Source organism: Sphaerodactylus townsendi, linkage group LG08 (genome assembly GCF_021028975.2).
Source record: "Sphaerodactylus townsendi isolate TG3544 linkage group LG08, MPM_Stown_v2.3, whole genome shotgun sequence".
Classification (NCBI taxonomy): domain Eukaryota; kingdom Metazoa; phylum Chordata; class Lepidosauria; order Squamata; family Sphaerodactylidae; genus Sphaerodactylus; species Sphaerodactylus townsendi.
The window spans coordinates 80,171,658-80,195,884 of NC_059432.1; the positions used below are offsets into that span (position 1 = coordinate 80,171,658).

At 43.4% G+C, this 24,227-nt stretch overlaps 1 protein-coding gene across 6 annotated transcripts in view; it reads right to left on the reverse strand.

Moving 5' to 3' along the window:
* The window catches only part of DOCK10 (dedicator of cytokinesis 10), a 167,722-nt gene that overhangs the window by 124,678 nt on the left and 18,817 nt on the right, over window positions 1-24,227 (reverse strand). Inside the window, exon 1 of one of the 6 annotated variants that reach the window (XM_048505433.1) lies at window positions 7,485-7,589. The exons of the other annotated variants lie outside the window; for them this stretch is intronic. Within the exon in view, the coding sequence (XP_048361390.1) occupies window positions 7,485-7,589 (105 nt within the window). Of the gene's footprint in view, window positions 1-7,484; window positions 7,590-24,227 lie in introns of those variants that run through there. 6 annotated transcript variants of the gene reach the window in all.

Genomic DNA, 24,227 nt, shown 5'->3' on the forward strand with positions numbered 1-24,227 from the left:
AAAAGTTTTTTTCATTATTCCAGTGGGAGAGATGTAATAATTTTTCCAAAACATCTTGTTACTGTGTTGTAAAATTATTATGGTTACTTATAAGTAAATTGCTACTCCAGTGGGAGACAAAAAATTTTAAAGTAATTATTATAGCCTGGTTGGTACAAGTTTTCTTCTTTTCACTTTGGTTGTGTACCTTCCCCTTTTGCATAGCATGGAGGTGTCTTAAGAATCGGCATGATATGCATCTGACCAGATGCACTGGCTAACAACTTAGCTGCCACATGATGTGCCAACTCCAGCTTCTTGACTGCCTTCAAGGGCAGTTCATTATAGTAGTCCAATCAAGAGGGTACCAGTGGTCAGGACCCCTTTGTTCAAAAATGCGCAGAGCTGATGAACCAAACCGAGCTGTTGGAAGGATCTTGTGGCCATCACCATCACCTGAACTTCAAGGATAGTGATAAATCCAGGAGCACCCCCAGATCTCACACCCGATCCTTCTGGGGAAATACAACTCTATGCAGAACTGGATGTCCCGTGATCTCATGGATTCGGGAGCCAAGAACACATAGACTTTCCATCTTGTCTGGATTCAGCCTCAGTTTGTTGGTCTTCATACAGCCCATAACTGCTTCTAAGCAGATCCATTTAGATTGGCTCCCTCAGCAACTTTCTTGTGATTATATCAATCTGAACACTCAAAAAGCCATAACATTACTTTCCCATTCAATTTTTATCTACTGAGCTTCTCCCCAACTCGCCATACTTGCCTAGCTAGAGCCAGCATGCTTAAAAGCATGATCTAATGCGTGTTCACTCAAAAGTAAGAGTTCACTGGGACTTATTCCTCAAAATACAAAAATTGAAAAAGATTATCAAAGCACCCAGAGAGAAAGCCAGAAAGACTAGGTTCAAGCATCACACAGAGAGCTCTGGAAGTGAATTCAAAATGAAGTACAGTCTGCTGCACAGAGTTTCAATTCTTAGGCAGTAATACAGAGATGGTCATATTATCCTCCTTCCCCAAATCATTACAGCAGTGAAAGGAGGGGACACCAGGCAGTTCCACCCCCATTCATAAAGATCAGCAACTTGAGTTGAATTACTCAGCTTTTGCAAGGTCAGCTGCCAAGCCTAGCAAAAAAGAAAAGAAAAGAAAGACTCTCACAGTCAGTGTTTCAAAGAGAAAAATCTTGCTACCTAGTTAAGTTTGGCTTCTTAAGAAAGCATTCTAACCACAGTTTGCATTTGTGGGTTCTTTCCAATATATGCATTAGACAGCAGAATCGGACTGCTGAGAAGGGGGCTTTTTGCATAAAAGGGCAGCAGGCATTGAATCCACCCACACATTCTGGCACTCTTGTTGTTCATCTTTTGAGAGATCTGATTGACTGAAAACTCAGTTTGGCTTTGATCCATGACAAACAAATATTGTAAAAATGATGTATTTAAAAAAAACTGTACAAGTTTAGTTACAATGGCCTTGCAGCATTCAAGGAGGGGATAGGAGTGGATTCATGAAAAAGACCAGGCCTCTGGTCTGCGCCTGTAACGTTAGAGGAAGTGCAGTATAATTACTCATAGTTAAAAGCCAAAGTGGTTAACTGATCCAAACCACCAATTGAGAACTACACATACTTTCCATCTATGAATGCTGAGGATTTCAAAGTGTCTCTAAATTACAAAAAAATGGAGGAAATAAAGGCACAATGTTCTCCCACTTCCCATGAACTTCTGGACCTTCTTTGAATGTGCAGTCTGCAACTGCCTTTCCAATCCAATGTGAAGCGACCAAAGGTTTGGGAGGTGGGGGGATTATATTGACCATTAAGGAGAAGAGTTGGCTTTTGTATCTCACTTTTCTCCACCTTTTGAAGAGTCTCAAAGCAGCTTACAATCCCATTCTCTCCCCACAACAGACATTTTGTGAGGTAGTTGGGGCTGAGAGAGTTCTGAGAGAACTGTGACCAGTCCAAGGTCACCCAGCAAGCTTCATGTCGAGGGAGGAGAACCGAACCAAATTGCCCAGATTAGAATCCACCACTGACTCTTAACTACTGGCAAATCAGCTGTTCCACAATACATCTGGGAAATCTGAATTGTCTTCTACTTTGTTCTTGGATTTTGCACGGGGTATGTCTTGAAGTTTACCAGCCATAAATACTCACTCACATTGTCTCCCCTGGATATAAGTTGTAACTAGTTTGCACATGACTTAAGGTTTACACAGTTCACAGTTCTAATTTATGTAAATACAGTGGTGGTGAGGGAGCCGGAGTTAAATATAGTATCTACCATGGGGTACTCAACACTGGTCCAAAATGCAGTGGCGCGCTTGCTCACAGGAGGCGCCTTTAGAGAGCACATTCAACCTGTGCTGCGCCAGCTGCATTGGCTCCCAGTTGAATTCCGAATCATCTTCAAGGTGTGGGTTTTGACCTTTAAGGCATTACGCGGCCTGGGACCGTTGTACCTTCGGGACCGCGTTACCCCATATGTCCCTACTTGGCCTCTGCGGTCAGCAGAGGCCAATTTGCTGGTGGTCCCCGGCCCCTCAATGATGCGGCTGGCCTCCACACGGGCTAGGACTTTCACAGCACTGGCCCCGGCCTGGTAGAACACCCTTCCTCCAGCTGTCCGGGCCCTGCGGGACCTTGGTGAGTTCCGCAGGCCTGTAAGACTGTGTTGTTCCACCGGGTCTTTGGAGTGTCCAGCCGCTGATATGGTGCCCCCTCCTTGCTCCTTGCTCTGGCACTGGTAAATCAGAGCCCCTCATATTGAGGGGCCTGCCGTCCCCCCCTCTTTTGGGGGTGGGTTGAAATTGAGGCGGGACGCCTTGTTTAAATGTTAATTATTAACCGCTGGTTTTAAGTATTTTAAGACGTTTTATTGATGGAGCCTATGTATTGTGTACTGGATTCGCTCCTGTTTAATGCTTCATGTTTTTTATATATTATGTTGTTCACCGCCCAGAGCCCTTCGGGGATTGGGTGGTATAGAAATTGAAATAATAAATAAATAAATAAACACAGGTTACGATATTTTATACATTATGGGTAATTCAAGTACAATCTGGTAGCTATTCCAGACACTATTATTTTAAATAATTCCCTTAGCTTCATTCTCCCACACATGCAGCTGTACAAATGTATTTCTAACTAAATCTAGTGATCTGTTGTGAAAATGTCATTAACTTGTAAAAAGGTCATATGGGTTGAATCCAAGGGGAAAAGATCCACATGAGCAAGAGGTTGGGCAATCTCCCCGACCTGTGGAAGCCTTCTTTCTCACCTTTCACTTGCTCTAGGGGTTTCCTTTTTCCCAAGAGCAGCATTTTGGGGCAGTTTATGCTGTTTTTGGAGGTGTCCACGCATATTCTTGCTTCCTGTGATAGGCAACTTTCAGAATGCAGTGTCCCTAATCAATGGCAAGGGAATGTATGGGCAGAAATTTCCTCCACACATTCACATTATACAGAAGACCTGGCAACCTCACACCCATGCTCACTCTCCTTCCTCATGCACTGAGTTAGTGCGCAGAGGGGTTATGCGTAAAGAGCTCTTAATAAGGAAGCTCGCCGGGTGACTCTGATATCATGCATATCCCTGCCCTGCTCCGATAATTTGCAGCTCTTGGCAGAAGCATAAAACACACAATGAAATGACATAATCACATGGGTAAGTAAACCAATGTGCTGCAGAAATGGAAGATAATGCAACACGGGGCTGCCATTTCCAAAAGCATACTATGATAGCTATAATTTTTTTTAAAAAAATGGTCACATAAAACAAAAACATTTGTAACGCTGAGCCAAACAGTCCAAATTCTGCAGAAAAATCTCTCAAAATACACCACAGTCAATCAAAACAAACAAAACAAAAATAGTCCATACCTTCACCAGTGCTCCCCAGCTGGCGTTTAATTGCATGCATTGAGATACTATGAATATTCCTTGAGAATGTGTTGCTTTAAAATTGTCTTCTGAATTTTAAGATCACATTATTGGCTTTCAAACCCAGGATTAGCAAACCGAGAGCCTGAATATGCTGCGAAGACAGAGAGGCTCCAAGGCTAAACTGACAAAAACTTTCACACCACGAGGATAATTAGAAATCAGGAAGGCATTGACTTTGGTCCTTTTATGGGTGCGCATCAGAATTCAAATATCAAGGACATTTTCATACTCAGAAATAGACAAGTAAGCATTGAAGAGCAAAGAAAGACAGATGAATTCCAATATAAATAAAAATAACTGAGGTTGCCACTATTATAATTCTTTCCAGTAAAAAACTGACATCTTTGAACTCTTCTGAGATGTTATTGAATTCCATATACCTTGCAGGCAGACACTCCTGAAATTTCACAATTCAATCAAGAAAATTCAAGTATGTTTATATTACATTTGTGATATAATCGGTCTTTCACTTTACAGCAAAAGAGTACTATTTCTTCAGCTCTGGCCTACAACGAGTTCATTTAAGCCATTGCCTACCATCTTCTGTAGAAATCATATTGCTTAACCCATGTATGAAAACAAGTCAAACTGAACTCTCTACTTGAACTCAATATCCCCTTGTTCAAATCTGTGAAAGATATCATCTATAAATTAAGTAAATTAACTGAAGGAGTAATTATGCTCCCTATGAAAGTACCTTTGTCAGTAGATCTGGGGAGCAGGCTAAATAAACAAATTTGCTCAAGATATTGAGTGACATTACTCAAAACAACCATTCCATTATGGGGGGGGGGGGGAAGTAATCAAATCAAATACATCCAATTCACCCTGAACATGTGCAAATAATGATTATCACAGAAATTATGACTGTGCACCTGCTTATATAAAAGCAAAGCGCTAATTCTGAGTTTATATGAGGCACCCTGCAACGCTCCTGCCTTCTGCATTAAAGATTCTTAGTGTTATTACGGTATACAATGAAGACATCTATTCTGGGAGGAAAAAAGTCTGCTGTAGAATCAACAACAGAAATGCTACTGGGGCAAGTATTTACTATGCTCCAGTAGTGGAATATGCAATTGGAAGGCGTAGACTACCAACTACAGAAAGGAAGTCAAGGGAATTCATGTTTTTCCCCCTATTTTCTTACATGCAAAGCAAGCCACTGAGACATTTACTAACAGAGCAGAAAGCCACAGTTACTGTGTCTTGCTTTAATCCCAGACTTAGAAAGAAGACTATGGCCATTTCCGCATGGTCAAAAGACCCCGGGGTTATCACGGAAAATATCCCTGTGCAGCTGAGTTCCGCATGGTTCCTGAACCTGTAGTGGGTCTGCCCTGGTGTTGCCCCGCTATTTTTCCTTTGCTCCACGACGTTCAAAGACCGCCAAATTGGCAGTTCTTGTAAAATGCACCTGTGTGACCCTGCTGCCGTGCAAACACCACGGGAGCAAAAACAGGACAATCAATAGGCGCTGAATATTTGTGGGGCTGGCCACGAGCCAGGAATACAAATGGCAAAGATGGGAGGGGTACATTGATCTTATTAAGCAGGGGCTGGTTTCCAGTGCAAAGAGGAGGGAGGGGAGTGAGGAGCGGTAGTGGCATGCCTCTCTCAGCATTGCAGGAATGTGACAAGGAGGAGGATGCAGGAGCAGCTGCTGCCGCCTCCCGTTCTCCTCTTCTTTTTGTCCCCCCTTTTATTTCTTAATCCACAGTTTCTCCCTCTGTGATTTTTTTCTCTGCAATCTAAGCCATGCCTCTTATCTTCACAAAAGGCATTTTCTCAGTGTAATTGGGTTCACAGTTAATTAAAATTAAACACTTGCAATAAGATCCTGTGGAAATAGGCTGGCAACTAGCGAAAGTGAGTGGGGAAGGGGGAGAGAATAATGCCATGTGTGTAACACAACCAGCAGCCAATCAGAAAAGTGGAAATGGAGGTTGTCCGCAAATGCACGGAAGACCTCGCAGTTCAAATGAAAAAAGCCCTGGCCCTGTGTGGAAACATCTAGGGCATTATGTCCTGGTCCTGCCTTCACTCCTGGGAAGGAGCCGTGCGGGGGCAGAAACTGGGACAAAATAGCCACAGTATGTAAGATCCCTGGGATATTTTGACTGTGCAAAAACGACCGATGTGTTTCAATAAACAGTAGGTTATGCACAGAAAAATGGAATAAGAATCATGGGTAAAATATGGAAAAGAGATTTTAAACCCTGAATTTTTAAAATAATAACAATATGTATTTAAACAAATGTAAAGTGGATAACAGAATTAAAAACCATGAAATAGACTGAGATCAGACGCCATTTTGAGGGCCCTTCTATGGTTCTGCAATTACATGTGCATAAAACTAGTGGCTCTGGAACAGGAAATATGAATCAGCCAGCACTGAAACATCCATCTAGCCAATCTAGTGGGGTCTGATGGGTATCATAGATGTGGATGCAACTTTCCTTCAAGACTGTTAAATCAGAGTGCCTGTTAAAAGTATGATCTGAAAAACTGCTGTCTACAAATGGAATGACTTTTGACACCCAAACATGCATGCCATTTAGTTTTTGCTTTTGCAGAGAAACCAGGAAAACAGATCCTTTCAGATCTAAAACGCTGCAAATAAATTTCCCACAACTTTGGCTAAAATAACAGCACTTCTTGTCTCATTTTTACCCTGCTCTTCCTCCCAGGAGCTCAGGTCAGAGTAAAGAAGATAGATCAGACTGAAAGATGGGGACTGGCACTAAATGAATTTAACAGCTGAGTCGGGATGTGATTCCTGGTCTCATTGGTTAGTCCAGTATTATAGCCATTAATTCAGTATTTTAGTTTCTAAAGACTGATACTAGGAAAGAAGACAGCTTCTAGCCAGTGGTGGGATTCAAATGATTTAACAACCAGTTCTAGTGTGGGATTCAAATAATTTAACAGCTGGTTGTTTACAAGCACGATTTTAACAACCGGTTCTGCCAAAGTGGTGTGAACCTGATGAATCCCACCACTGCTTCTACCCCTTGGACATCGATCAGGAAGATAATCTTGCACAAAAAGTCAGGCCACATGGCCAATTACTGGGCTAACAGGTTACTACATAGTACTTCCTTCAGCATTTATAGGTGATTGTTTCCAAGTCATAAATATACATAAAGCAAGTGTCACAATAAATTGCTGCAATACTCATTCACCGCAATGTCCATATTAATCCAAGACAAGGTCTGTAGTTCCTTCTTCCTTCCTTTCTTGTTCACTTTTTGTCCCTGCCCTGCTAGACAGGCAGACATTTTCTCACATTTTGTTCATTACAGGTCATTACAGGTCATTCTGTTCATTACATTTTATTCAATACAGTTATGGTCTGAACTAAAATCATGATGCATTTTACATAAGTGGCACCACCTTGGCTTTTGGGAGCAACTGGCATTCAATACCAAGATCAGATATGAATACCACACACCATGTCCAGCTCTCCACCCTATCACCAGAATGAGGAACTAGTATAGGAAAAGACAAAAGAAAGAGAGGTTCGTATACATACACAGCTCAACCTGTGGATTTCTCCTCGGTTTACTCGCCTAACCGTCCTCCTCTTCTTCCAAAATTCATTGTGCTCTCTTCTAAACGTTTTCCCTCGAAAGCTCATTGTACCAGAAGAAATTCAAGCAGCAAAATAACTCAGTATTAGACAAACATGTTCCTTTAACCTTGTGAGTGCAGCAGACTCAGAGAAGTGCAGAGAATTGACTGAGTTCTGTGAGGGGGAAGTATATCTAAAACTGAACTTATGGTGTATCCACAGAAACTGCGTGAGACAGAAAAAAATAACCCAGTTGTAATTCATTACTTCCTGTGAGCAATGTTTGGTTGTTAAAAAGGTAGTGCTTCAGGCAGCCACAAACAAAATCTTGATGAAGATGACGTCTAAGAACAGTCCATTCAATTTCCCATTGCCCTTTTAGTACCCACATACAATAAAATCCAGTTTCAGGTTTAAAAAATTCCTCTGATTAGAAAAAAAACACACCTCTTCTCAATAAGATTTTTCCCCCACATGTGGTGATTAAACAGCAAGAAAGGCGTCCTTTAATAGGCAGAAGAAGTCATGAAAAACCACAGGATATTTTTTAAAATAGCTCCAGTTTCAGGGGATGTGTCCACAAGCTGCTAACAAGTGGATCATAAACCATAGCTGTACCTGGTTTGTCAACTGGTTTTTCATTACATCAGAATGAAGACATTCCCGTTTGTTCACTATTATGACCCTTCTTAGCTTCCTGCATGCAGGGCAGGAAGCACAGGCCCATATTTGATGCCTTCAGGTCTCCATGGTACTTTCTGAGGATGCTCTCTCCTGCAGCCTTTTCTCCATGCTTTCCTTTACAACTCAAGAAAATGGCAAAATAAAAAGGAGGGTTGCTGTAATTAAAAGTATATTCTAAGGGGTGCGTTAGCTGTTCAGAAAGAGAAATCAGCATGGCTGACAATCAGAAAGGTAAAAAGGGGAGGGAAAGGGATATAAAAAAGACAAGGCAGAAGCTTGAAACAGGGAGATAATACCAATAACATTTAAAAGGAACAGCAAATTTGCCCTGGGCTTCACCCCACTATTCCCTTCCCATTTGCTGCCCGAGGGTGGATCACTTCTTGTGCGAGGCCCCTTTATAATGACACACATCACACCATTGCTGGGGTAATAAATTGGCCATAGCCATTTTATTGAGCAGAAGCGTGAGGCTAAGCATGGGTCTGGATCTGGTCATGCGGGTACGTGCTACAGCTCAGCAGGGTGGGTGCCCAGTCCCGAGCTTCGATCTACTGTGGGGCTCTGCCAGGTGGCTGCTCCTGGCCAGAGATGTTCCCCTTTGGCCCAGTTCGACAGGCCGGTCACCTCTTGTCGCTATTGCCATTCCCGAGGGGAAGGCGCAGCTCCCTAGCCCCCTTCCCCTTGCCCTTCCAGATCAATACCCATGCGCCAAACCGCCGCAAACTAGGCTGTGACATAACAAGCATACATTAACATATAAAAGTAGGGTGAGGTGGGTGGGCAAATCGTCGGCCGGCAAGCACATGGCCTGAACAAAGGAGGGTAAGCCCCTTTAAAGCCTCGGCTCACTCCTCCTTTCTTCCAGTGACGCTGCCCCTTCCCACAGTGGCTCCCTTTCCAGTTCCGCCCTTGTCTGGGCAGTGTCGTTCCAACCCCCACCCTGATCAGCAACTCCGCCTCGTGGTAATTCACATGCACCTTTTACTGCAACTGATCAAAGGAAATAGGATGCATGGGAAGAAGGACACCGGCGCAAGCAGTCCAATATTGTGTGGGAATTCACTATCTGTAGATTTTGTTTGGTTATAGGAAGCATCTAAGCAGCAGATTAAATGGAACTGCTGAATAAACCCAGCAGCCCCTAGTTAGGAAAACTATGGCACAGTTGTGTGGTGCCAGTCCTTGGGCCAGGCCTACTTGCATGGTAGGAAATTCTCAGTGACTTGTGGGGTGGGGGCATATCACTTCCCCCTGTATCCCCCTTGCAACATTATTTCCCTTTTCTCTCCCCCGAGCAAATCCTATATCCTCTTCCCTTTCCTTGCTTCATTCTCATTCATTTTCCCCTACCTCAACTTTCCTACACTATTTCCTCTGCCCTCCACTTGAAAACCCCCATAGCTTCAACCTTCTTTGCTTCCTTCTCTCCTTCCCACCCTTTTTCTACATACCTATCTGCATATTTATTATTTATTCAGGTAATTTATAGCCTACCTTTTTCTACAATGGGGGCTCAAAGCACCAAAAACCATTCTCCTGTATTCCATTTTATTCTCAGAACACCCCTGTAAGCAGTGGAAGACTGGAAGTGAAAGACCTTGGGGAAGGACCCCCCTTCCAGTCTGCCCTGGCCCTGGCCTCCAAAACAGGGAGGCAGAACACAGATAACACTTTTTATTTAGGATGACATGGAAAAGAACAATACAGCGATCTTATGGTGAACAGGTAGAAAGAGACGACTCTCTGTGCTTAAATTGGTGGTCTGTCTATGAAACAGATTATCGGAAACAAAAAAGCCCAGGAACTCTCAGATACGTATTTTTCACTTTTGTCAGAATATTTTCACAGTACTTGAATGAATCTTAAATCTTGCAAACTGATGCTGCCCAATTTACTCCACTTCTAACCTACCTGCTGCTCTCTCAATCAAACTGTGGTTGTGTTGTATAATTTCTGTCTTGGGCAAGAATTTCTAGAAGCTGTGGCAGTTTCCATTACAATGCAGTATCACCAAGATTTTTTTAAAAAGTATTTGCAGCACAGTTAACTATTGGGAACTTCTCAATAAGCATAACTTATTTGGACCAAATTTAGGCTTTTTCCTCTTGTAGAAGCTCTACCATTTTAATGTTGTTAAAAGTTGCTCCTTTTTCCACGGGCAGTGGACTGAAAAGTGCCTTTACAATATTTATTTCCCCTCTACCTTGTTGCAGCACATATGGATTGCTCCTAAGAAAGCTGTAAAGAAAAAAAACTATGATAATTGGACTATTACATTATAATTGGAACTACTATTAAATACAGGCCAATTATGATGTACCACAAACTATGAAGCCTACAATTCAGCAATTTCAGTGGCAGAGTGGAGAGTCAAACTTGGGTTGCTCAGAAACATTGTCCAAAATCCTAATGACTAAACCACAGGTGTCAAACTCATGGCCCTCCAGATGTTATGGAACTGTAGGCCATAACATCTGGAGGGCCGCGAGTTTGACACCTCTGGACTAAACCATGCTTCAGACTCATTTAGTCATTATGGGTTAGTACTCATGACTGGACCTATAATTCTTGAATTTGTCTTTTAAAAGTATTCAAGCTGGGGGTCATCACTACATTTTAAGGCAGTGAGTTTCATAACTGAAGTGTTATACAAAGTACTTCCTTTGTTCTGAGGAATCCTTCTTTATCATACTGAAATTAACAGTAATCACTGGAATGAACTCTGGGGCACCACTGGAATGAAGGCTGAATTTCCTCCCTTCTTCTAGTGGTCCAAGACATCAAGAACCAAACTGCTCCAAGCTACACAACCTCATCCTCATTTCTGTTTGTCAATTGCTCTATAGAGTGTGCTGGAATGCTGGAGGAGTGGGCTGGAATGTAGGGAACTGGTTTTTCTACAGCCAGTCTAGGCCTTTGATGGCTGGCAGAAGGGTGGCTACAGTGTACTCCCACTTAGTAAAGCATGGAAAGGCAAGGATGCCTGGCAATAAAGAACGGAAAAGAAAGCAGGCGCTCTTTGCCAAGCTATGCAGACAGCAACCAATGAAGAACCACAACTTTAACAAAGTTGATATTTGTCCTTGTTTATCCCTTATACTACCAACAGTGGCTGCTTTCTGAAAGATTCTCACATGTCACTATGAAAAGAATGGCCAAGGCAAAATATCCCTGACAGATTTGAGAAGTAACTCACGATTCCTCCAAGTGTGCTGATAAAAATATAAGGAGATTAGTAAAAATGGTAGAAAGATGAAGCCTTGAGCAAACCGAAGCCAGACAAGCAATGCCCTGTCTCTCTGGTAGAAGGGAATTATAACTATTCATCTATTACATTTTTGTTAATCCCATCCCACTTGCAAGGAGATCAGCATGGTGTACATGATGGTCCCCTCCTGTTATGCCCCTAGAGACACTCGGCTATTTTCTTTATTTAACCCTCAGTTATACCCTTAGATAGAATGGACTTAATTGTTTTGTATTCTGTGGGAGGGAATCTTAGCTAGACCCTGCCCCTTTAAGAAGCCCTCTAGAGGCAAGAGCACTACAGTATCTTTATTAGCTTGTAGCCTCCTTGTTTTATAGTTTTGTTTAGTTTCAGGTGTCTGTGGAAGGCTGGAGACAGCAATATCCCAGACATAGATGTTAGAGACCCACAGCCAGTGGTGGGATTCAAAAAATTGAGCGGGGGAGGGGGATGGTGGGGTGCCGCTCCCCTGCTCAATTGGAACTGGCTGCTCCCCCCTGCTGCCACCACTGATGGAGATCAAGGGCAGAGTCAGGGCCGCAGCAGCTGCTGGAGACCCTGCTAGAGGTCTCCCAGCTGCTGCCCTAGTCCAGGAAGGTCACTGCCAGCAGACTGCACAGCGGTGGCCTTCCCGGACTAGGGCAGTGGCTGGGAGGCCTGGGTGACCTCCAGTAGAGCTGTGGCTGCTGGGGGCCCTGGAGGCAGGGGGGCTGGCCGGCCACATATCGGGCCAGCCAGTCCCCTCATGCGCTTCTCGGCCTCCTCCACCCTTCCAAGCACTTCTCGGCTCAGGAAGTTTCCTCCTCACCTGGGGAGTCCAGGGCGGCAAGGAACGCTGAGCCAGAGCTCTCCTCCCCACCCTGGGCTGGCGCTAAAAGCCCTGTAGTCATTTCCTCTCCCAAGGTAGGAAGAACGAGGGGGCTTTTAACAACCGGTTTGGCCGAACCGGCTGAATCCCACCTCTGTCCACAGCATTTCGAGTAATTAAGTTCCAACAGATTGCAGAAAAACAGAGTCCAGATAGAAGGCACCGGGAGAACTTAGAAGAGGCACAAGCAGAACAGACTTTCTTAGAAGAAAGCAAGCAAGATGTGGTGCCTGCAAACTCTTCAGGTGGTTTCAATCTCCAATTGTTTCCCGCATGGGAAGTATTCCTTATTAGTCAGACTTCTTGGAAGGAGTCAGAGTCCTGCATTTTCAATACTATTAAACCTTTCTTTGAGCGGTTGCTCATTTGTCTATGGGTCTTATATTTTGTTCTGGCTTAGTGCAAGGCGCCTGTTATTAGTTATCTTGGGGAACAGCATCCCTCCTCTACTTTATTCCTACACCAACTTTGTAAGGTAGACTGGACTGAAAGAGAAGGTCACCCAATCCGTTTTTTTTGATGAGTAAGGATTTGAACTCAGTTCTCCAGTTCAACATTCTAACTACATCACTCTAATTACTATTTGCCCTGATTGCAGCTGTTCAAAAGAAGGAGAGTCTTTGTACTTTGGTCTTCCCAAAAACACCCCACCATGAGCCATTGATTGGATTCAATGACTAAAAAGGAACTATGCAATGTTTCAGCTAGCAAACCAAAACTGGAACTCTTAGGAGATTGTTCTCACCACATCTTGTTTCAGAAAGGACATAGAATGCAGAAAGCACAGCTATTAGTGAAAAAGCATAGTGGGTGGACCGGCTTCCTCAATAGGTAAAGAAAGCCATAAACTTTAAAACTGAAAAAAGATTGTGAATTCTGGAGGAAGTGAGTGGGTCAACAAAGAAGATATACTCTGTACTCTGCAATCTCAGGTCTTCATACTGGGAGTGGAGGGGTTAGGCATCTGCAAGGGGGTGGAATAATATACATTCATGATATGGTAGTTGCCACCTAGTAGCCAAGTGGCAGATATTTTTTGTTGTGCAATCAGACTAGCCCGCTGCTGGGGAAGGCAGAGTTCGTGGAGGCCATTCCTAGGATGGATGCCCTGATGAGGTCTTATATACAGTAATCATAAATGCAAACTATGCCCTGGCTTCACAGTAAAATGACTGAAAATTGAAAAATAAAAATTCAAAATACTCTAAGACTAACATCAGTTTGCCAAAACAAAGGACTGTGTGAAGGATCTCTAGAGGTGGTGTCTATGTATTTAAATACAGCTGGTTAAATAAAGCTCTCCTAATGGAAATGTTTCCTAGCGTTAGTAGTTGTATTTAAATAAACAGACACCTGCTACTCTAACTTGTGAAGCCAAGATACAACTTTGTATTCATGATTACTGAGCTCTTTGTACCTCTCCACTTATTTGTTTGAGGAATTTTATATTACAGATCAAATGAAGCAGATTTACATCCATGCCTTGTGAAAAACTGAATGAAAAAGCCCTGTTGGTTCTGGTGCTCACATCCTCCAACACAGTAGTAAACCACACACAGAACTGAACACAGGATCTCTGAATGCTCACACACTGCATAAAATGGTTGGCCTTGAAGACAGAAGAGCAGGAGTTAAATGAAATAGAATAAAATACCTCAGTAAGCAGCTTTAACTTTAAAAACCTTAAATTTATTCAGAATGTGACCCAGAAATTCTGGAATCTGGCAATAGTTACAGATTTTACATGCATTACAGGCAATCTGCAGAACATGTTTGAAGCCACTAACGTGTTTCTCCAGTGAATCCTTTTGAGAGATCCACAGTAGTTTGTCTTAAAAAGATGTGAGCAGCAAGCTTGCTTTGAGTCCAATGGCTGCCCTATCTAACACCTTGTGAAGAAAGCATCCTTTTAAAGAGAAACTTCCACTTTCAGTTGGCAGAGAGCTCTGCCAGGTACACCCATTCCCCACCCCCAATTATTTCTTATCTTACAGAGGAGGTCTCAGGCTAGTTCTAATTTACATTCAATGCACCTGAGAACTTCCAGATGAGAAAGGTAACCTGCTCATTCCAGATGGGAGGAGGCAACTTGTTCCAGGCCTGGAAGATTTAGTAACGGCAGCCTAAGGATTTGTTAAAAGGAGTCACCAGAGTATGGCCAGTGTTTTCCACAACAGTCTTCAATGTAGCAGTTATCCTTTTTACTCACCCACCCCTCACTGCTGAACTGAGAACTTTGCTTATGCTTTGCAACTGAAGCCCTCAGGAGCAATTATGCTGCATAGGACTTCATTGAGTATTTGAGTATTTAGTAGAGAGTTAGCTTTGTTATTTTCTATGTATCTGTTGTTGCCAAGCTATACTTCTGTTTGTTTGTAAAACACATTTCTAATGTTCTCAATGAAGCTCTATTTTGTTTTCTAAGCAGTGTGAGTTTACTGGCCAAACCTAGAAGTGCTTGGTTTCGTTACTGTCAGCAGCAAGCCTTTTGCTGCATCCCCCCCATACAACTGCTTTATTAGACTGCAGACTGCAAAACAAAACAAACAAATTATATGCATCGCTCAGGCTGTTGTCTTCCAGTGTCTCAAGTAACCCTGCTCACCAACATTATTTTTATGGAATCAGGTCCAAGATGCAGCAGAGAGCTAATACAGTGCAACGAGAGAGGACATTCCATAAAAGCCTTTAGAGAAAGATACAAGTTATACGGAGCAATCCAAAGCATAACTATACCCTTTCAAGTCTACTGTCACCAGTGGGCTGGGAAGAGCATAACTCCACTCACAATTGCAATATGAGTTTTGTCAGAAGGGAGGCAATATCGAGATGTCACATCAATGCAGCCAACAAAGCACAGAAGGAACAAGGAGACAACCATTGAACAGCTGGCCTAACCACTAGTCAGCTGGAGAGCTAGGAGTAGGAACCTGAAAGCACAGCATAGTAATAAACTGAAGCAAGAGAATAGCTAGATAAGGTTAAAGACCAAGGTACTTAGGGTTGGAGATTCGGACAGTCCAAATCCGAATTTTTACCGAATCTGCACTGATTCGGACGGATTCGGACGAGCAGGGTCCGAATCTGAGCTGTCCGAATCCTAACAGATCCGAATCCATGGGATTCGGATCACCAGCCGAATTGCGTTTTTATTTTTTGGTGTTTTTTCACATTTCGGCCTGCAGGGGGCGCATTTTTAAACATATCAGCACCAAGGTTTCAGGGTATCATCAGGAGACTGTCCTGATGATGCCCTCTGTTATGCAAAGTTTGGTTTAAAGTTAAAGCCATGGACCCCTCAAAAGTGGGTGTCCCTATCTCCCATTCTTTCCAATGGGAATTAAGGAGATGAGGGGTACCCTTTGAGGGTCCATAACTTTGGCCCCTGAACCAAACTGCACCAAACTTGAGGGTATCATCATGACAGTCTCCCCTGATGATACACTGAAATATTGGGTACAGATACATCTACAAATGCAGCTTCTTGCAGGCACCCCCCAGAAATTTGCAGTAATAAGATTCTTTTGTTCTGCAGTAGACTTAGCTGCATTACTGTCAATAGGGAATTTCTCAGAGTAGGGTTGTGGAGTGCACATATTTTCACATGGTAAACTCATTAAACTTCAGGGTATCTTCAGAGTCTCTGGAGGACATTATCCAGGTTTGGGGAACTTTACTTCAGGGGCAGTGGGAGATGGACCCCTACCCCTTTGGGGTCCCATAGAATTAAACCCCCTGGAAGCAAGCAAAAAATTCCCCAAACCTGGATGGTGTCATTCTAGAGACTCTCCTGAAGATATACACCCTGAAAGTTTTGTGACCATACCTTCAGAAATGTGCAGGCACCTCGACAGCCCTCTACCAGAAATTCCCCATTGACAGCAATACAGCTAAGCTTCACTGCAGAACGTGCTAAATCTTGGGCAAATTTGGTACTAGTAGATCTGTAGTCAAGATTTTTTGAGATGTATCGGCACCAAATTATCAGGGTATCATCAGGTGACTGTCCCGATAAAGAGTTCACTAATTATTTGGTGCAGTTTGGTTCAGGTATGGACCCCTCAAAAGTGGGTGTAACTATCCCCATTGTTCTCCAATGGGAGCTGATAGGGGATGGGGGCTACACCTTTGAGAGTCCATAACTTTGGCTCCTCTGAATTGAAACTGCACCAAACTTTGGGGGGGTATCAGGACATCAGGACAGTCTCCTGATGATACCCTGAAAGTTTGGTGTCACTAGCTTTAAAAAAAATGCTGGTTTGCTATGTTTCAGCCACTCACTCACTCCAGCAGGCTTCAGGTGCAGGAGCTGTGAAACATGAAACCGGAATTTTTAAAGTTAGTGGCACCAAATTTCAGGGTATCATCAGACTGTCCTTACGACACACCCCCCAAGTTCTGGTGTGCAGTTTGGGTTCTAGGGGCCAAAGTTATGGACCCTAAAAGGGGGGCCTTCTATCCCCCATTGTTTCCAATGAGAGCTAAGGAGATGGTGGCTACCATTTTGAGGGTCCATAACTTTGGCCCCCCCTAAACCAAACTGCACCAAGCTTGGGGGGTGTCATCAGGACAGTCTTCCTCTGATGATACCCCTGATATTTCCTTTTGGTGCTGATATGTCTAAAAATGCTTCCCCTGCAGGCAATTCACCCCCCCCCCCCAAAAAATTTTGCCCAAGATTCTTTTTTTTTCTGCAGTGACTTCTGCATTGCTGTGGTAAATGGGGAATTTCTGGTGGAGGGCTGTGGGCTGCACATTTATCAAGGTACAGTCACAAAATGTTCAGGCGTATCTTCAGGAGAGTCTTTGGATGACAATTCATCCAGGTTTGGAGGAACTTTGCTTATGGGGGGCAGTGGGAGATGGACCCTACCCATAACATTGAACCCCTTGAAGCAACGGTCACCAAACCTGGATGGTGTCATGAAGAGACTCTCCTGAAGACACCCTGAAAGTTTTGTGGGTTTACCATGAGAAATGTGCACTCCACAGCCCGCCCACAGAAATTTCCCATTGGCTGCAATGGAGCCAGCCAGCCACAACAGAGCACAGAATCTGGGGAAATTTCTTTGGGTGACTATGAGGGGCACAGTTTTAGAGCTACTGTCACCAAAATTTCAGGGTATCATACAAGTACTCCTTTATGATAGTCCCCAAGTTTGGTGAAGTTTGGTTTAGGGGGTCCAAAGTTATGGACGCTCAAAAGTGTAGCCCCCCATTTCCTGTTAGCTTCCATTGGGAACAATGGGGGATGGGGCACTCTTGAGGGTCAATAACTTTGCCCCCCTGAACCACAAAACTGCATTGCACCAAACTTGGGAGAATCATCAGGACAGTCTCCAGATGATATCCTGAAGGTTTAGTGCTGCTAGCTTTAAAATTGCGTCCCCTGCAGGCCAAAACGTGTAAAAACACCAAAAATTCAAAAAAATAATAAAACGGACCCGAATTTTTCGGATTTACCCGAATTTTCGGGCATATTTGAATTGGCTATGATTCGGATTCGGGCATACAAATCATTTTATGCCCCAAAATACCCAAATCCGAATTTTACCGATTTTTTTATTATTGACCAACCCTAATTAGTTCATTGGCTAGCAATAGTTTGTGTTAACAGCACCGTGGTTGAATGCAGCCTCATTCTATGTTTCCCTGGATTTATAAATTGACACATATACCACACCAGCAATTTCAGAAAACAGCATGTGTGGCCAGTTGCTACCTGTAAGCTCAGATTATTGTTGATGCTTAGAGTTGCCCCTCAGTATGTTTCTGAATGACAAAGAGGATGCTGGGACAAAACACTGTGCAGCTACCTGTCCTGGCTACCTAAAACACCTTCATGCATTAACCAAAAAGGTATTCCTCTGTTTCAGTGCCAAACAATAGCATTGCACCAGATATATGAGCAGTACTGGGAGGCATCAGAATTGACTTTCCCAAAGAAAGTATGAAATACTTTCATGAAGACTACCCAGCTAATCTGAGAATCAGAATGAGATTGGCTCTATTAATCAAGGCACATGCACCATAACCCTAAGCATGTTTGTTCAGAAACAAGCACCATTACAGGGCTTAGTCCCTAGGTAGCATGCTTAGAATTATAGCCTTATGATTTCAGTTAGCTGCCTAATGTGATTTTTCTTTCAGATTCAGGATTGGCCTTAGGCTTCCATGTAATTTTTGCCAACCATCAGTCACTAAGCCCATTCATTAAGGGACAGGATAATATCAGCTTTCTTCTTCCTTCCAGAATACATTCACAGGAAACCATCAAGCAGATGTTGAAGGCCAAAAACTCTTCCTAATTTCTGAGCTTCCAGAGGGAAGATAGTAATTAACTTTTCACTTGCCATTCACATTTTGGCCACCAAAGGCTTTTTCTGAGGGAATTGTAGCTTGATTCCAAAAATGCTTCAAGGACCTCAAGTCACATTGTACTCCTTAAGTCTCGTATGTGCACCCAGCCAGGGCTCCCTTTTGAGGCTTGAAATAAGTGGAATAAAAATTCTTATGTTGCTTATAATAGATAGTATATCTGATTCTTAATGGCATCGTGCTTTTCCTTTACCTATGACAGCCATTTCTCCTTCCTTTCTGTTGTAATAACAGGACTAGCTCTTGATCAGCTTGATCAGCTGTTAACTAATTAATTTGGTGTGTGCTCGTACAACAGGCTCAGAAAAAAATAAATGTGCATTTGTCAAAGCATTTTACTGGAAGTGTGCATGGGTGTGTTTGGAAGCTTAAATGCGCTCTGGGTGCAGCAAGACTGATAAAGAAAAAAAGTGAAATTGCACCCCATGCTCGCCCTCTGCCTACAGGCTGAACATACCCTGAAGGCTAAGACTGGAGTAACTCTGTACAGGATCGCACTATAAGCCTTTCCTTCTTGTGGCATAGAAATAAGAAGTTATGTTTGAGACATTAAGGAATGGCTACACATCTTAGTCTTTGGTTTAGCATCTTAGACCTTAGTTTAGCAAAGTCCTCTGCTCACTTTCTAAGGTCTTCCTCATAAGACTGATCACTGGGCAATTGTTTCAGGTATCTGAGATGTCTTTTCTCAATGAAGCAGAAGAGTAAAGAGTTTGGATTTATATCCCCCCTTTCTCTCCTGTAGGAGACTCAAAGGGGCTTACAATCTCCTTGCCCTTCCCCCCTCACAACAAACACCCTGTGAGTTGGTGGGGCTGAGAGAGCTCCAAGAAGCTGTGACTAGCCCAAATTCACCCAGCTGGCGTGTGTGGGAGTGTACAGGCTAATCTGAATTCCCCAGATAAGCCTCCACAGCTCAGGCGGCAGAGCAGAGAATCAAACCCGGTTCCTCCAGATTAGATACATGGGCTCTTAACCTCCAACGCCACTGCTGCTCCTGAAATGGCCCTGTTTCAAAGAGGAAAGTTTTTGCCCAGCTCATGAGCGACAAAATGTCATCATGAGAGAAATGCAACCCATTTATGCTGATATTTTAATTCAGCTTGAACTTTGGTTACACAAGTGTCACGAGCATGTGATGCATAATTCCTGTGATAGTTCCTTCCCTATGCCCATACTACCTCTTAGAAGAGCAACTTCTGGTGGAGATGACTATCTTACATTGCAATCCTAAGCAAAATTACAGAGCTAAAGTCAGTGGATTTAGAAGGATGTAACTCTGCTTAGTACTGAAAAATACACCTGTTAAAAAACAACAATATTTTCCCACAAACATACCAATGTGTCATATCAAATTTTCCTGACATAGTTGATATTTTGGGGGCTAGTCACATCATCATACATGTGTTATCCTAGTGTTTGTTATGAAGTCAACCTCTGTCTCATGATGTCTAATCTATATATATATAAAAAGCTAACAGTGACTTTGTTAGTCATGCACTAACGCCGAAACGGCTGGACGGATCGCCTGCAAATTTTCACATGACATCCCTCCCTGTTGCAGGCAGGTAATTGGACCTTCAACTCGCTGAAAGTCCATACCTGAGCCAGGTAAAATGTCTTTTTCCTGGTGCACCAGGCCATGAAGCTGGCTGTGTTTAACTGTCACCCTTAGAATGTTCGTGCAGCATGTCTTTGCCCTGAGGGCTTGGTATGAGGGCTTAGAATGTTCGCGCAGATGACCAGAGATGAGCATTGAAAACAGTACATAGGTAATACTGTTAGGTAATACGAGTGGAAGTGAAACACGTACACACTTTGCTGTGTGAGACGTCAGGTAGGGTTCCCCCCTCACATGCAGGTAACTTTCACTCTCTGTGCCTCACCCACTGCTACCACACAACACACATACTCTCATACATATCCAGCTCATCCTCACACACCTCACTCTGCCCTCCCTCACATTCAACCACCACTTACCCACTTCCTCACCCATATTCACCACAGCTCTCTTTTACTTAAAGCGAGCTGGAGTTTGCCTTTTTCTTCTAAGAAAATCTGTGGGGTGGGGGTGAACCAACACTACTGGCTCCACTTCTTTTGCACATGGCCCTTTAAGAACCCAGGGAGCTGGCCTTGATCTGAATGCCTCATCACCCTGTCTCTGTTGCCTCCTTGCCCCAGTTCTGCCTTACCCAAGCCAGTTCTGCCTTAACCAAGCCAGGACTCCTTTTAACAAATCCTTAGGCTGCCCTTACTAAATCCCAGCCTCATGGACAGCGGGATTCACACTCTGGACAGTTCCGTTGTGGAATGGAAAGGGTTACCTTATACTAAAAAAACAAGACACCACCATATAACAATGTGAATTGAAAAGGGAAAGAAGGATTCCATTTGACCACCCCAAAAGGCTATACTGTGGATCATTGGACTTGCATGGACATCTGTGTGGGTTGCAGACTGTGATGAGAAGGACAACTGCCACAGCAACGCGTGGCCGGACCCCGCTAGTTAAATAATATACTCTTCCGGGGGGGGGGGGGAGCCAAAGTCATCCACATCATGGAAAATGTATTTACTAAGCTATCAATATTGCCTGATATTGGCATCATGGTGTATTGGTTAGAGTGTTGGATTAAGATCAGAGAGACCCAGGTTCAAACTCCTACTCTACCATGGAAGCTTGTTGAGCCAGTCGTACACTCTCAACCTAATGTACCTTGCAGGGTTTATTGTGAGGCTAAAATGGAGGAGAGGGGATGATATAAGCTTCTTCAGGTCCCCATTGGTGAGAAAGGAGAGATATACATTAAATAACCAAATGAAAATATTTCAGATAGTGTGCTGCTCAGAGACAGAAGGAATAGAAATAAGCAGCAAGTATGTCTTGCCCTCTGAATCACTTGGAAATTCCCATTTCAGTCATGAATTCACTGGGAGAGCTCAGAGTGATCACCAAGGACATAGGTGTGTGTGGGGGTTCTCGGGTTCAACCCCCCCCATTCATGTCTGAAGCTCCGCCCCTCCGTTTGTGGGTTTTGAAAACATTTTAGTTTTTTGGTTTTTGGCCTGCAGGGGGTGCATTGTTTAGGCTAGCAGCACCAAACTTTCAGGGATTGTTTGGGGAACTCTCCTGATGATACTACCTGGGTTTGATGAGGTTTGGTTCAGGGGGTCCAAAGTTATGGACTCTCAAAGGGGGGGGCCCATCCCCCATTGTTTCCAATGGGAGCTAATAGGAGATGGGGGCTACACCTTTGAGGGTTCATAACTATGAACTATGACTATGAACAAGTGTAGTATCTATGAACTTCTAATGGCCATAAATTGTAGAATGCTTCCCCCTGCAAGAATATGGTCACCAAAAAGCAAATTCTTACAATAGAATGAAATCGTACATCCATTTCAGAGAATATGAAAAGTCAAATAAGATGACCTCAACAGTATTAAATCCCCCCTCCCCTAACTAATTCCTTCATTCAAACTACTGGAAATGAAAACCATATGCTTTCAAAGGAACTGATTTCTGGACTTAAACCAATGTATCTAATATTCAGCACACAAATAACTTTGAGGGTTGGCTTAAAACGAAAACTTCTTCACCTCCTCTAGAGCAGCAATCTAGCAAGAATCACAAAAGCAACTACATCGTGGGGATCTCAGAGGGCCTGGTAACTCTCCAGTTTCTCCAGATGTTCATGGAAATTACAATTTATCAGCTCCCTGCCAGCATGGCCAATTGGCCATGTTGGCAGGGGCTGATGGGAATTGTAATCCATGGACATCTGGGGAGCCGCAGGTTGCAGACCCCTGCTGTATCCCATAACTGCAGACGATTTCTTTAAAATAGGATGTCAACATCCCTGAAGGAAACAGCCATGGAGAAAATGCAGTCAATCAACAATGGCAGGTCTACTATCTGCCAGTAGAACTGCCAGCAGGCCAGGAGAAAGATCTCACATCTGTTCAATAGAGGCTCTCTATATTCTGGAGATCAGTTGTATGTCTCTGAGAACTCCAGGTCCCGCCTGGAATCTGGCAACCCTTCGGACAATACACCTTCAGTCTCAGTGAGGAAGGGGGGGGACCTTAAATGAAGTAAATAAATAAATAATCAGAACTGAACCCCATGCATCTGTCCACCACAAACACTGCTGTAATCCTGTTCTGGCATGTTCAGTTATATAGAATTAAATCCCTCTCCACCCATTTACATCAATGGACTTGACATCAATGGACTGGACACTGCTTAGGATAGCAATTTTGAGTCCTAAAGATATAAAGAAAAACAGTCAAGTGAGAGCTCCTTCCTCTGTAAGGTTCTAAAAACCTCTGTACAATCCACAAATCTATACAGCCAGACATACTACTAAGTGCCTTATGAAATCAGGTGCACTTAGTGGTTTTACTTAAGACACATTAGAATTCTGATGTGAAATACCCTAAAACCATGAATGAAGAAAGCTTTGTAGCAAATGCAAAGTTCCAGTCCTTTTTTTCTGAATCAGATGTATAAATGCCATTAGTTTGGTCTTCTAGAATTGCCTCCAGGAAGAAAAAGAGAAATGCTGGCCAATGTTACCCGTCTTCTCCCTCACGGGTATAGGAGGAGAGATGTAAAAGTGTGCTGCAGGCTAGTGAATTTGGCAAGGCTGCTGTGAATGCATTCTCCCCACCATTGCTATGACCTGACAGGTGGCGATAATCCAACACTGACACTGGCACAAAGTGATAGCGGGTGAGTTGGTTCTGCTGATGCTCTCACGCATGATTGCAACTGCATTGCTTTTTGACTGACCTGAAATTCAGAATCAGTGCAGTCTACTATTTTCAGACATACTTATTTGGCTTTCTGTACTCTACACTGCTCTACACTGCTGCCTAATGGCTTGCAGCAATGTCTGTAGGAATTACAGGAAGGGTTTTAAAAAAATGTATTTAGCCGGAAAAGCCCAGCACAGACACAACATCTGATTTACGCAGAGATTCTGATTTTATACCCAATTTGCCAGTTGAAATGACTGAAGCAAAAGGAGGTCAATTGCCTTGTCTAAAGTCACATGAGTAGCTCTCACTCCCTCTGGCCTCCCTTTCCACTCTCTCACATACAAACTAAATACAATGTGCTCCCCCCCCCCCCCTTATCATCTGGCTTCAGAAGTTCCTCTACAAATTAGGTTTCACAAGGATTAAAAAAGAATCTGTTACACCTACCAGCTGATTAAAACTATGACATGCATCTATCCTGAAAGATGCAAGTAATGGCCAAAGGCAGCAGGATTCTGTGAAAGAGATCCAGCAAGGTCCGGTGGTGGTGGTGGTGGTGGTGGTGGTGGAAAACAGCAGCCAAGGCTGCCACTGAAAACTATCCTCTCACTCTCAATGCCTCTGTTATCAGACAGACCTGTACTAAGACAGGGGCCCTGTTTTTGGGAAGCAGTGCTCTCCCCATATCCCCTAGAGGTGTTTTCGAAATACCGGCTAAGATGGCAGCCATCTTCTGATCCTGTACTGTGGTACTTAT